We start from the raw sequence: 14,269 nt of genomic DNA on the forward strand, positions 1-14,269 counted from the left end.
AGTGAGTTAGAAATGGGAGTTGAATTGGCCTGTCTTAGCCTCTCAGCCATATCTGATGCAGTTTGAGATCACAATTTTCTATGACAGTAGTAGATTTTTACTATTAGATAGTCTACAAGTGTTGCAATTAACAGGAAATGTAAAAACAGCAGTCAAGGAGAATCCCATCTATTTCCAAATTAAGATGCTAATTTTTTACTCCCTACAAGGGCTAGAATGTGTGATTTTAAAGGTTCAAGTCCCAGAAGAGAATGATTCACAGTTCATATATCTCAGGTTTACTAAAATTCAATACTTTAGTGTTTTTTTTTTCAGTTTTTAATGCAATTCCTGCAGTAGAATAATACATTATTTCATTCTTGTTTAATAATATTCATTTCAGTGATTAATGATCAACATAAAAATCTTAACACTGAAATCTCAATACACATACGTCATTCAAACAATCAGAAGGAACTGCTTTCTTATATTGTGCCCATATAAACTATATACTATGAATAAAATGTGATGTCTGGCTCTTTGTCACACAATTTAAAAATAACCTATGGCGGCCTCTTATTAACTGATGTCAGAATCAAAGTCCTTAATCAATAAAATAATTATAAGTTGTGGTGAATGAAAAAGGATAAAACTTTAATTCTTAAACTTCAATATCTTAAAGGATTTAACATTAAATTTAAATTGTGAAAAAAAATATCTAAAATAAACAAAACACTAAGAATAAACATAGCTATTTCTAAGACCACATTTGGCAAAGTGTAATTAAGGCTGGATGCACAAACCAGTGTGTTTCTTCGTGTCGATCCCAAGCCCAGATAAATGGGGAGGGTTATGTCAGGAAGGGCATCCGGTTTAAAATTTTGCCAAATCAATATACGGACTGAGGATGCAAAGAGTAGAATTGGCGAAGGTGGATGAGTTTAAATACTTGGGATCAACAGTACAGAGTAATGGGGACTGTGGAAGAGAGGTGAAAAAGAGAGTACAGGCAGGGTGGAATGGGTGAAGAAGAGTGTCAGGAGTGATTTGTGACAGACAGTTATCAGCAAGAGTGAAAGGGAAGGTCTACAGGATGGTAGTGAGACCAGCTATGTTATATGGTTTGGAGACGGTGGCACTGACCAGAAATCAGGAGACAGAGTTGGAGGTGGCAGAGTTAAAGATGCTAAGATTTGCCTTGGGTGTGACAAGGATGGATAGGATTTTAGGAATGAGTACATCAGAGGGTCAGCTCAAGTTGGACGGTTGGGAGACAAAGTCAGAGTGGCGAGATTGTGTTGGCTTGGATCTGTGCAGAGGAGAGATGCTGGGTATATTGGGAGAAGGATGCTAAGGATAGAGCTGCCAGGGAAGAGGAAAAGAGCGAAGGTTAATGGATGTGGTGAGAGAGGACATGCAGGTGATGGGTGTAACAGAACAAGATGCAGAGGACAGAAAGATATGGAAGAAGATGATCCGCTGTGGCAACCCCTAATGGGAGCAGCTGAAAGCAGAAGAAGATTTCAAAAAGTAAACTTTGTTGCCACAAGCTCAAATTTAATCATTTTATAGCAGCAGCCCTTCATCAAGATCACTCAATGGATTAGAACTTGGGTTCTTAAACTTATTAATTTGCTAACCCAAACAAGAACATCAGTGCCATACTGGGACCCAAGAAGAGGATTCTAGCTATATTAACAGTAGAGCCATAAATAAAAAATAACAAAGGCCATATAATAATAATAATAATAATAATAATAATGTTACAAAAACAATAGAGTAAAATGTTTTAGTTACTATTTAAGCATATTTCTCATGTGAATATTACTCAAAAAAAGTAGAAAGCAAACATTTTGTTAATAAAACAATAATTAAAATTCAACATGAAATAAATTCCTTAAGTGTATCACTGCCAGTGTAAATGCTTAGTGTAAGCTTTAGTAAAGCTGGGAAAAATAAATTCTTTATAAGGAGAGCAGCATGAGAATATGATGTTCTAAAGTAATCTGCAGATTGTTCTTCATATACTGGTTTTTATTTAAAAATTCAGCAGACAGAGTCATGTAGCTAAATTATTCCTTCAACATTTGTGCACTATTTTCATTGTATACAAGTGATAGGATAAATATATGCAAAGAATTTGGTGAATAGTGCAATGTGAAATGTTTAGTGATACTGACTGACCATGTGCTGAATGCAGAAGTCTGCACTCTTCAGCCTGTCTCACCCTTTTTTCTGGTGTTCCCACAGTCTTCAATGGTCCAAGAAATACATCCTTCACACTACTGGCAAATTGAAATTTATCAAATTATTTAAAAAAAATATTACAAGATGGAATTCTCCCTTGCTGATAAATCATGAATTTGATACAAAATCTCTGCACCTCAGTTACAGAGGTAGATACACATTCAATGTATATTAGAAGTGTGAACAAGAGATGAGGCTCTGACCAGTTCTCTGACCAACTGTCCATGGCCACTGAAACTGCACTTAGCATATAACACTACTATAACATTATAAATACCTCCACCCTATTGACTAGTCACTCATAACACATCCTTGTGCTGCACTCATTATTTTTATTTCAGCATTTCAAACTACCACCATCGTCCCTTTCAATTCTCTCACCCTTTCTTATACATGTCCATGTTTGTCAGTCATCTCAGTTTGATTGTTTTACACATTGTGAGTAGGGATGTGAGGTCACAGGGAATAGTTATCATATTTTCATACCAAAGAAACAAAAGTTTACTGTGTTGTTTACAGGCTGCATTTGCGGATCATGTAATACAGCAGTAAACAGTTTGCCAAATAGAGGCCGTATATTATTCACCCAAGAATTTGTACTTGTATGAACGCTGTTCATTTTATTACACCATTATGTGGCAAACAGTCACAAAAATGTCATTGGCCCATAGTTTAAGAATCACTAAGTTAGAGGTAAGATGTAAACCAGCAGCCTTGAGGCTAACAATCCATTAGTCATAGCCACATCCATAGCTATACAGCATTCAGAAGACTCAAAACAGTAATTACTGACAAAGATGCTTCTACAGAATACTAATTTAAGGACCTCAATACTTATATGAATGAGTGATTTCAGTTTTTTTATTTTTTATATATTTTCAAACCATTTTGGTAACATTCTTTCATTTTTGCATTATGAGCTACTGAATGTAGATTAATGAGCAAAATGTCAAATGTATCTGTTTAAAATTAAATCACACTTTTTGAATCTACTGTACAATACCCTCCATAATTTTAACTTTAGTTCTGACCAAATGAAAATGACACTTTTTCTTCTTCTTCTTCATCATGTCCCTGTCTTTCTGTTACATTGTACATAATGACAACTGCATGCCTTTATGGAGCAGTACAAATCATAATGCAGTTTAACGTGAACTATACTGTGTGCTGATTAATGGTCATCATATATGAAGTGTTAACAATTCATCAAGTGTTGACAAATGGACTTTTGTTGTCTAAATAACATCAGGCAGACTTTCTTCTTACCATTTATCCAGTTATGTTCAGAAACATCAGTTTTAATATAATGTTGCTGCTGCTGCTGACTTCCTAGAGAGCGGGTGAATGCAGAATCCTTGCCTAAGAAGTCAAATGCTGTTCCAGCGTAAAGAAACTCATCTAAAATATAAAAAACAAAGCAGTTATTCAAGTAAGTGCTAACATTAATAATGATTCAGCCCTCCCTGAGTTCAATTGAAAAAAACATGCAATATTCTGCTCAATAAGAATAAAACAACAGTTTTTTAATCTTGTGTGAAAAACAGTTGTAACCTGGTGAAGAGTACTTAATTAGTTTGGTTATCCATGTCACAGATTAACCCTGAGCAACCCTTTTTTCAATTTTAAGCTTCCTTGGTATTTCAGCTATTGTAGCTGCTCAAACATAAATCGGTTTCAGCCTGAAATCCTCTGTGCTGAAAACATCAGAAACAAAAAGATAATATTGCACTGAAATAAACCCAACAGGAATTGTGACCTTAATCACTGAAGGTCTTGCTTGAGCAAGTCTCACTCATCCTCAGCAACACAAACTCTGGAGAAACCTTTTGATTTAGGATATGCATACTCAATCATACTGGCTCTAGTCTGTCAGCTCTTTGTCATAGGAAACCTTTGCAGGATGTTTAAAAGACATGCTAGGCTTTATGTGGCAGGTATTCAAAAAGAACTGTGATATTTAGCAAAACAAAATTGATGAATATTTAACTTTAATACATTATTACATAAATAATATTGATTATACAAATACAAAAAAAGGAACATAAAGAGAGACACGCACACAAACATATTTATTTATGCTGTATATACAGGGTGTCTTCAAAATGATCACATTATGTATACAGGGCTTCAAATATAAGAGAAGAGGATACTGTAAGCAATTGTACTGGGTTAATAGCATTTACACACAAGAATGTTGCAAGTATGATTATCTGAAAGAAAGAAAGAAAGAAAGAAAGAAAGAAAGAAAGAAAGAAAGAAAGAAAGATCATACATCAGAGATAAACAAAATCAACTGAAACAAATGACAAAGCACATCTTTATGTCCTGTCAGACCTGTTTAAAAACTGGTTTTCATTCCTTTGTTACACATGGGGTGCCCACCACCAAAGCATTAACCAGCTTAGATCCCAGTCTCTGTCTTCCAAGTTAATCAGACATCTCTGCCCCCATGCCATTGAAGTCTTACCCCAACTTTCCTTCCAACTTTCAGATTCTGAGTGTAAAATTACTATACCACTAAAGAGTAATAAATGTATTTTTGGCCATCTGCCTATCACACTCGTTGCCCTGTGTCTGTGCTATGTGCCCTGGGTGACACCACTTAAGGGCAGACAACCCAGTTACTTACAAAGAGAATAAGACCAAGAAGCAAACACCAGTGGTGGAAACACCTCCTGGTCAATGGAGGGCACATGTTCCAAAATATGAGCATGTGCTCTTCCCCATATCATGCTGGTAGCTAGGGTTTTTCTTTCATGGATAGCTGGCTCTTGAAGATCAATAGAAAGCTCCGGAAAAAAAGGAAGTTCTAGCCTTGTATCTCTGAAGAAACTGCAGCGAATGAATATTGGAACTTGTCCTGAAGTGAGGGTATTTAAACCTTTCTTCATGCTACCATTTATTTGAGTACTGAGTTGAAGGAACAATCGGTGAACACCCAACTGCTGGGAAGAACAGACATGTCAGAAACAGCTGAAGATGAAAGATCGAGGTCTTTGAGGTGGTACTGTGTTGGGCAAAGGGTCATGCTACCTCACCAGATAGACAGCAATTTGAAATCTATTTGACAGAAACAGGGGAGCAGCAGGTTTTGCTCTTTCAGTTTTATTTATTTTTGACTTTGATTTACTCCCTTTTTTGTTTTTTCTTCCTTCTGGAACAATTTATTTATTTTGCTAATAAAGACTGTATTTTTATTAACATTTTTATCACTGTATATTGTTGTGGGAGGTGTTTTTTTTCAGATGTCCCTCTTTTTTGTTTGAGCCACATCTTTCCAATAAAACTACTAGATTTCTGTCCCTTCTCTTGTTGTGTTGATATGTCCTGGTGGCTAGATGTCACCATGTGCATAATACAAAAGTATCAAAAAGACAAAGCTGCTCACAGAAATCAAAAGGTGGTAATAGTGGCATCCATACTTATAGACTTATAGTCTCCTATCAACTTTTACAAAAAACAGTGAACAACTACAATATAAACATGCATGCAAGTCTGTACCAAAACAATTTCTAAATCATTATTATAATAAGCAATTATTCAATTGGCCATAGCTTTAGCTCCATATGTTGTGAATATTCTATAAACATAAACAAATATGCTTATAGTGATCTATTTCATCTACATATTACTCTCCAAACAGGCTCAATTTGTTCTCATAAGATGTTCCAAAAAATGTGGCACACTTAAAGTCAGAGTGTGGTCTTCATCGAACAGTCACATAAAGAATCAACAGATTCAGACAGGTTCCAAATGCATCTGCCAGTTTCCTCACACACGCTAAACTTAATAATCACACTGCCCCACAAATGGCTTAAGTACTTTTGCTTTCTGTCTGACACAGATGTAGTTTCAATACTTTGCTATCAATCTTTAAACCTGCAATTGCCAAAATTCCAGAATGCTTGTCGCTCCTCACTTTATATAAACCCATTAGATATTTGCTAATGCCAGTATTCTTGCTGCACCAAGGCTCTGGTATGCAACTCTTGACAAAACAACACTTTTGTGCCTCCTGATTTGTAAAATAATCTCAATTTCATTTAAGTTCATTTTAGAATTACCAATACGCTTAGCATCACATCTTTGGTATGTGAAATGAAGTCAGAGTACTGGGATAAAGTCAACAGTGGGAGATCATTCAGTCTCCACACAGAGGTGACAAGGCTAGAAAATGTACCGAGGTTTCAAGCGCTATGAGGCATTAGTAATAGTTGGTAACTATTATTCTGACATATTCTATGTGAATATTCACATTGTATATGCATGATACTCCACTACTGACCACATCTTCCAAGGAAACTGTTTCATACAGTAGAAATAAAAAAGAACTGCACACCATCAAAAATGTATTATTCGGTAACTAAGAATCACAGGTACATATAGTATACAACAAACAGTAGCTATCCCTCATTTTTTTTACAGATTTTGGTGACTGAAATTGTTATGAATTGATATGTTAACCATGCGCTACAATTATGAATTAAACTACAGGATTGACATATGCAATGTGACAAGGGGGGGTAAATATAGACCATTTATATGATTAAAAGAAACTGTGAGAGCTCATTTACAAACTGATTTATTCTTTAGCATGGTACTACTGAATGTTTTATGTTTTAAAATGTATTTTTATGTATGCTCTAGAATCATAAGCAATATCTGTAGCATCTGTAATCTACTAAAAGAATGATATTTAGTTGGTCAAGTTGAAGCTTATTGTCTTGTGTATATTTTATTAACTACATATGTTAATTTCAATTAGGTTTTTGGCAATTTAAGTGTTATGCAATTTATAAGTTTGAATCTTTTTTAGTTTCAAACCCTCTTATATGGTTTAGGGTCATCGAGAGCCAATGCTAAACCCAAACAAATTAATTGCAAGGCTGGAGCTTGCCTTGTATTGGGCTGCAGTCCATCACACGGTACATCCACACATCCCAGGCCAATTTAGACATACTGTAACAGTTAGGCAAATATGGACACCTCTGGGATGTTTAAGGAAACTCCACATAGGCCACTGCTAACCACTAATCTGTTGTGTTACCACAATTTGCAATTTTTGGAATTATTTGTTAAAAAGGAGTTTATAAGAACAAAAAATGAACTTTAAAACTTTGGTATTTTTATGTTTCCATAAAAATAAGTTTGATGTATGAAAAAGTTACTTTTAGTTACTGTATAATATTATAAATAACGATATTACATTTTTGAACAATTTTTTATATATATTTAAGTGGTTAAGTGAACAATTACTCAACTTTCATCTGAATCTATGGACACTTAGTCACTGTCCTAGTGTGACTGTTTTTGAGTCTGACAAAATGCCACTTCTGTTTACAAAGGAATAAACTTGTGCACTACACTGTATAACCCAATAGGAGATTAGTAAAAAAAATACAAATCTACTAATTGTGTCTGTTTCCATTTTTTTTTTTTTTGTTGTTTTCAGGTAAAGGATTTAACAAAGAACCTTTCAGTAAGACATAAATACCTGCTTATTGGTAACATAACATTTCTTCAGCCAGCTTTTGTTAGAAGCATTTATAAATACATCAATCACTGAGTGACTATGTTCTTCATGGAAGTGACAATAGCACTGACACAGAGCAGGGTGCCATAATGAAGAATGGCCAATGTAATTAGTATTTGTTTTACTGACAGACAGACAAATGAACATGAACTATCCTAAAGTATTCTCTACTAAAAGACTTGACTTTCCTCAAGCAGTGTCAGATCTTAAAGTGAGACCTTCAGAGTCACTTTGAGTATCATTTTACATAACTGGAATTTGACCGTTAATAATTCTGCTGAAATCGTAACATTATTTTAATATACTTATCCCTTTTCTGTACCTGTCTTCATTGATTGGAGTTGCAGGAATCTGAAACTAGGTTAAGCAGCAATGAATGTAAATTATGAAAAAGCCCTGAATGGAATACTATTCTGTATGAGAGAAGTAATTCTCTCTATTAAAAAAAAAATATTAAAAATACATTTTCCTATATAGACATGTATTTATGAGCAAAACTTTGCAGTATGTCTTTAAAATTTATGGAGAAATTTCTTTTTTGTTTCTGTGCTATTTTTTGACTTTATGGGGAATCATGATACTGCAGTGGGCTAGCACTTTGTCCAGGACTGGTTCTTTTCTTGTAACCCGTGGTGCCAGGGTTGGCTTCATTCACAATGACTCTGAACTGGATTGGTAGTTTAAAAGACAAATTAACTGATATATTAACTATCAATCCATTAATCCACACTATGTGACTCTTCAATTCCACCCGAAGGAGTAAATGCTAACATTAATTTTATTTTTATTTTTTTCATTTTTATTACTATTTAATTTAATATTGTTTCTTTGTATCAGTATACTGCTGCTGGATTATGTGAATTTCCCCTTGGGATTAATAAAGTTTCTATCTATCTATCTATCTATCTATCTATCTATCTATCTATCTATCTATCTATCTATCTATCTATCTATCTATCTATCTATCTATCTATCTAAATGTATGCATCTCTGAATTCATAAAGGGGAAATTGGGAGACAGGGTACAACTATATAAACCTCTCTGCCATCCTTGAAAAAATGAACCAGCATGGACAGTTTTGTGTGCATAAGTGGACATAAATAAAACACATTCATGACAGGCAATGAAATCCATCAAGGGTACCTCATGTTTACTGTCCTAATTGTGATTTTCACAGATGTTGTCCTCTTACATGTATTTCACTGAGATCCACTGAAGTGGTTCCCAACATTATATGGTACAAATGGGATGAGAATCTGATGTTCCACTCTAGATAAAAAGGTGACTTGCTCTATTCTTAGGGATGATTGAGAACTGCTTTAGATGGTGGGGTTCAACTACCTCCATGAAAGTCAAAAGTAAGGATTAGGTGATCATGAAGCTGGCCAAAGGATATTTAGTGTATCAGGAAGTGGTGTTAAAACAGGAGGTAAGTCCTCAGATAAAGCTTTCAATATTAAATGTATGTCCTTATCCTCATTGTTGGTCACAGGCTTTGGAAATTAACTTTAAATGCTATGTACCTGGGTTTCAGAAACAGTTCTGTACATTGGATTGTTTGGCTCACTGACATTCCAGAAGAATGCCAGAAGGCGGCCACTGATTCTCTAAATGGGTATTGAAACACCTTGCATTGTTGCAATGCAGCTTAAAGGGTGTTGTAAAGGTAATGCTCTAATCTGTTTTAACCTTTAAATTTCAATTTTTACCTTCATACAGAAGAATGAGTAGGGTTGTCAAATGACCTAATTATTATGATTTGACAACATATATCAAAGAAAGTACATATTCAGATATATTAAAGCATAACTTAAATATTCTTGGTGCTATATGTTTGAACTAAATGTGCTTTATAATATTTCTTATCATTAACATGTTAATCTTCTTTGCTTGAGGTGCATCTGCAAAGCATGACAGACTTATGACTCATGCAGCCTTTAAATGAATGTGACACTTGAAAGAATTACTTCATAATTTACATTCAATAATAGGACCCACTGTGCACCCAAAATAATAAATTTAAAGAGAAAACAGAATGGGCCACTGTTTGCATACATAAAATCTAGAAAAAGCCACTCCCGATTGTCCAAACATGTTAAACACAATAAAAACACACGCAAACTGTGAACAATAGATTGGGTGTGTCAGACCCAGCCTGATTAAATACTTTGCAGCACTGGATGCTAGTTGAGTTCACTAGCAGCTCAACGCTGCTATAAGCACAGTCTGCACACACAAGAAAGCATTGTAACACTGGCTACAAAGTAGAAACCTTTTTAAAAAAACTAAACACTCAAGCAAACAATTATCTCTTACAGAAAGATGTTTCTAATTTTAGATTTTGTTTTTGTGTTGAATTTTATTCTATTAATGTGTTAAAAAATCAAATGATTTCTCTATATCAAATCATGCAACATATTTGATTACTCTTCTGCTCTGTTGTTAAAGAAAGACCTTTATAACCTCTGCCACAAATAACTAATACCTCTGTTCCACCAATGAATACCTCTGTTCTACAGAACATTACAATGTCCACTACTAATATTGTCTATTGTTCTTTGTGAGTCTTTGTGTGCACTTCAATGAACACTTATAAAAAATGCTCTGGTTACACGTCAAGTGCTTAGGATGATGCTCCAATTAAATACTTAAATAAGTACAGATACACCTACAACATATACCTTTACTACGTACACAGATTATTGTACATTTGCTTCCTCACAGTTCTAGGTCATTATTTATACTTTGCAACTTTTCGTTCCTTTCTGTAAGTCTGTTTTTCCTTTAAATGCTCCAGTTTTCCTCTCACAACACAAACATGTGTACAATGCCTTTATTGTAACATAATAATTAATATCCTGTTTTGTGCCTTATTCTATCAGGATAGTAAAATTTTATATATTTTTGTGAATTGACCTGGACACATCTCTTCCTGCCTGGAATATATATGACCAGAAGTTCTGCCATTTTGAATTAGTTCTATTTTGAGCTCTTGTCTAAATTAAACATTTTCAACTCGCTAAATGTATTTTGTACACAATTTTTGTAATTATGGGGGTCACCAGGGTGGTGCTCTAAATCTTTGACGTTGTTTCGTCTCCTCTCTAAAATGTGTGTATATATATACACATTGTCACGCTTGGGTCACAGATTTGCACAGAGACACAGAAGGTCGTAGAAAAAAAGAAGGATTTTTATTCAGACACCGCAAACACATGAGCTTAAACGTGCTCCATGACAAGTCAGATATAACAGTTCCGCTAGGAGCAGAGAGAGATAAAAGCAAACAATCAATTCCCAAACTGACAGGCGCTGCGCAAGGCTTATAAGTCGGCGGAGTACCGCGAGGCTTGTATTACGCGTTATAGTGCAAGGATAAGGAGCAATGTGTAGTCAGTGTTTCAGGGTTTGTGGTTTTCCCAGGGCGTCTGTCTCTATTTGGGGTGCGATCAGCCCTCCAGCTCACACCCTCCCCCTCAGCTTTATTCACATTCCTGTGAATCAAGCGACTCTCTGTACTAGGTTCATTTAGTCGTGATAATACATCTGCGTTGGCGTGTTCAGAACCTGGTCGGTGCTTTACTGTGAAACTGTAAGGTTGTAAACCCAGAAACCATCTCATTAGACGAGAGTTTGTATCTTTCTGTCGGTACAACCACTGGAGTGGAGCATGATCAGTTACCAAAGTGAAGTTTCGTCCCCACAAGTAATAGCGAAGCGCTTCCACAGCCCACTTAATTGCCAAGCATTCTTTCTCAATTGTAGAATAATTGCGTTCCCTAGGAAGTAATTTCCTACTCAAATATGTGATTGGATGTTCTTCTCCATCAAAAATTTGTGACAGGACTGCGCCCACACCAAATGCACTTGCGTCTGTTTGCAAGATAAAATCTTTTGTGAAATCCGGGTTCCTTAGAACCGGGTAAGAAGACAATGCTTTTTAAATCGTTGAAAGAACGTTAGCAATTTTCTGTCCACAGGACAGGTCGGTTTTTTCTGCCTCTAGTAAGTTCTGTAAGAGGAGCAGCTCTATGTGCAAAATTTGGAATGAATTTTCTGTAGTAACCAGCGAGTCCCAGAAAGGCGTACTTGTTTCTGTGTCTCAGGTCTCGGGTAAACAAGCATTTCTTCTATTTTCCTTAATTGTGGCCTAAGTAAACCCTTGCCCATAGAATAGCCTAAGTAATGAGTCTCGGACATGCCTAGTTTACATTTCTTAGGGTTAGCAGTAAGGCCAGCCTGTCTCAAGCTTTCAAGAACGGCTTGAAGCCGCTCTAAGTGTGTTTTCCAATCATTGCTAAAAATCACGACATCGTCAAGGTATGCCCCAGCATATTCAGAGTGAGGACGTAGGATCTGATCCATCATACGCTGAAAAGTTAGAGGTGCCCGTGAAGACCAAGCGGAGTCTTGTAAATTCATAGAGTCCGTCAGGAGTCGCAAATGCCGTTTTCTCACAACTGCTAGCCTCTAAAGGCACCTGCCAATAGCCTTTCGTGAGATCTAGCGTGGAGATATAGCTCGCCTGACCCAGTTTTTCCAACAGTTCATCGACACGGGGCATGGGATAAGCATCGAATTTAGAGACCTTATTCAAGCGTCTGAAATCGATACAGAACCGAACCGAACCGTCTTGCTTTGGGACTAATACGACTGGGCTGCACCAGTCACTTTTACTTTCACGAATTACACCCAGTGTCAGCATCTTTTTTACCTCTTCGCGCACAATATTTCGCCGCGCTTCCGGTATCCGGAACGGCCGCATCTGTACGCGAACATCAGGTGCAGTGGTAATTTTATGTTTTGTAATGTTAGTCTTGCCTGGTAAATCTGAAAAGACATCAGTGTTCCGTTCTATCAAAGATAACAGTTCTGTCTTTTGCGTGTCAGTAAGATCGTTACCAATGGTAACATCGGACTGAGAAACAGCAGCCAAGGAAGTGTTAACCTCTTGTCGGTCGTGCCATTCCTTCAAGAGGTTAATGTGTAAAATCTGGAATGGTTTGCGCCGGCCGGGTATTCTAACCTTGTAATTTACTGGACTCATACGCTCCTCAATAATGGCGGGCCCTGCCATTTAGCTAAGAATTTGTGTGGATCCGAGGGAACCAGTACCAAAACACGATCGCCAGGTTTGAACTCACGGAGCTTACTGCCTATCGTAAAGACGCTTCTGAGTTTCCTGTTCTCGTTGTTGGTGTTCCACAGCAATAGAGGAAAGCATAGAAATTCTGTCTTGCAACGAAATTAGTCGATCTGCAAAGCTTGGACCCTTAGCTGCTCTCTCGTTTCCTATCCATTCCTCACGTACCACATCCAGGATGCCTCGCGGCCGCCTGCCGAATAACAACTCGAAGGGACTCAAGCCAGTGGACACCTGTGGTGATTCTCGCACCGCATACAAAACAAACGGTAGGACAGTGTTCCATGTTGTGGGATCATTATGAGCAACTCGCCTGATCATCTGTTTCAATGTTTTGTTAAATCGCTCGGTTAAACCATTCGTTTGAGGATGGTAAACAGTAGTACTCAATTTCTTAATAGCAAAGCTGTCACACAATTGTTTCATCACGCGAGAAGTGAAAGGTGTGCCCTGATCAGTTAAGATTTCTCTAGGGATACCAATACGAGTAAAAGTTTCACATAGTGCTTTGGCTACAGCCGAAGAGTTGGCCTTTTCAGCGATCATTTCTGGATATCGTGTCGCATAATCAACCAACACCAGCAAATATTGGTACCCATCCTTAGTCTTAGGTAATGGTCCCACAATATCTAATCCCACACGCTGAAAGGGAACTTCCAATATGGGCATAGGACAAAGGGGAGCCGAGGAGGCTTATAAGCAGAGACGATCTGGCAGTCTGGACATGAAGTACAAAATCGTTCAACATCTTTTCCCATATTAAGCCAATAAAATCGTTTTGATAACCGGTCTCTAGTTTTGTCGGCACCGAGGTGCCCAAGATGTGTGAATGTGCCAGATGCAAAACAGTTTCCCTATGTGCTTCAGGTACCACCAGTTGTTCAATAAATTCCCCCTTCAAATGATCTGAGATCACTCTGAAAAGGCAACCGTCCTTTTCTATAAAGTGTGGGGTTTTCACACCCCCGGAATTACGCTCTTGGTAATAAGAGTCAATAGCAGGGCGAGCCTGTTTAAATGCATATTCTAATGAGCTATCAGTATGCTGCAAACGCACAAAATCTGATTGTTCGTTAACACTCGGTTTGTGTTCGGGCGTTTGCAATCTGGGAAGATGTAGAAGGAGCAGCCCATTCTGGAAGATTGTCGGGGGTGACCTCCTCCGTCTCGCTGGAGAGATCGGGTTCAATATCTAAGTTGGGCTCTAGATTTTCCCCGCCGCTACCAGTTCTTCGTCTTGGATTTCTTCTTCTTCTCCCCCCCCACCAAGTTCATTAGTGGACTGGACTACTGGTCCCTTACATTTATTAATCAGTTTCGGAAAAAGGGCATTTCTCCGTCCTATGAGTAATGGCCAAGGGCACGA

General features: G+C 37.1%; 1 protein-coding gene across 2 annotated transcripts in view; it reads right to left on the reverse strand.

Annotated features, from left to right (window-relative positions):
- Nucleotides 1–14,269, reverse strand: part of sema3d (sema domain, immunoglobulin domain (Ig), short basic domain, secreted, (semaphorin) 3D) — a 197,243-nt gene that overhangs the window by 68,456 nt on the left and 114,518 nt on the right. For both annotated transcript variants that reach the window (XM_039761472.1, XM_039761471.1), the window contains exon 7: nt 3,493–3,624. In XM_039761472.1, the coding sequence (XP_039617406.1) occupies nt 3,493–3,624 (132 nt within the window). The remainder of the gene's footprint in view (nt 1–3,492; nt 3,625–14,269) is intronic.

The sequence above is a fragment of the Polypterus senegalus genome, chromosome 8, assembly GCF_016835505.1.
Source record: "Polypterus senegalus isolate Bchr_013 chromosome 8, ASM1683550v1, whole genome shotgun sequence".
NCBI lineage: Eukaryota > Metazoa > Chordata > Cladistia > Polypteriformes > Polypteridae > Polypterus > Polypterus senegalus.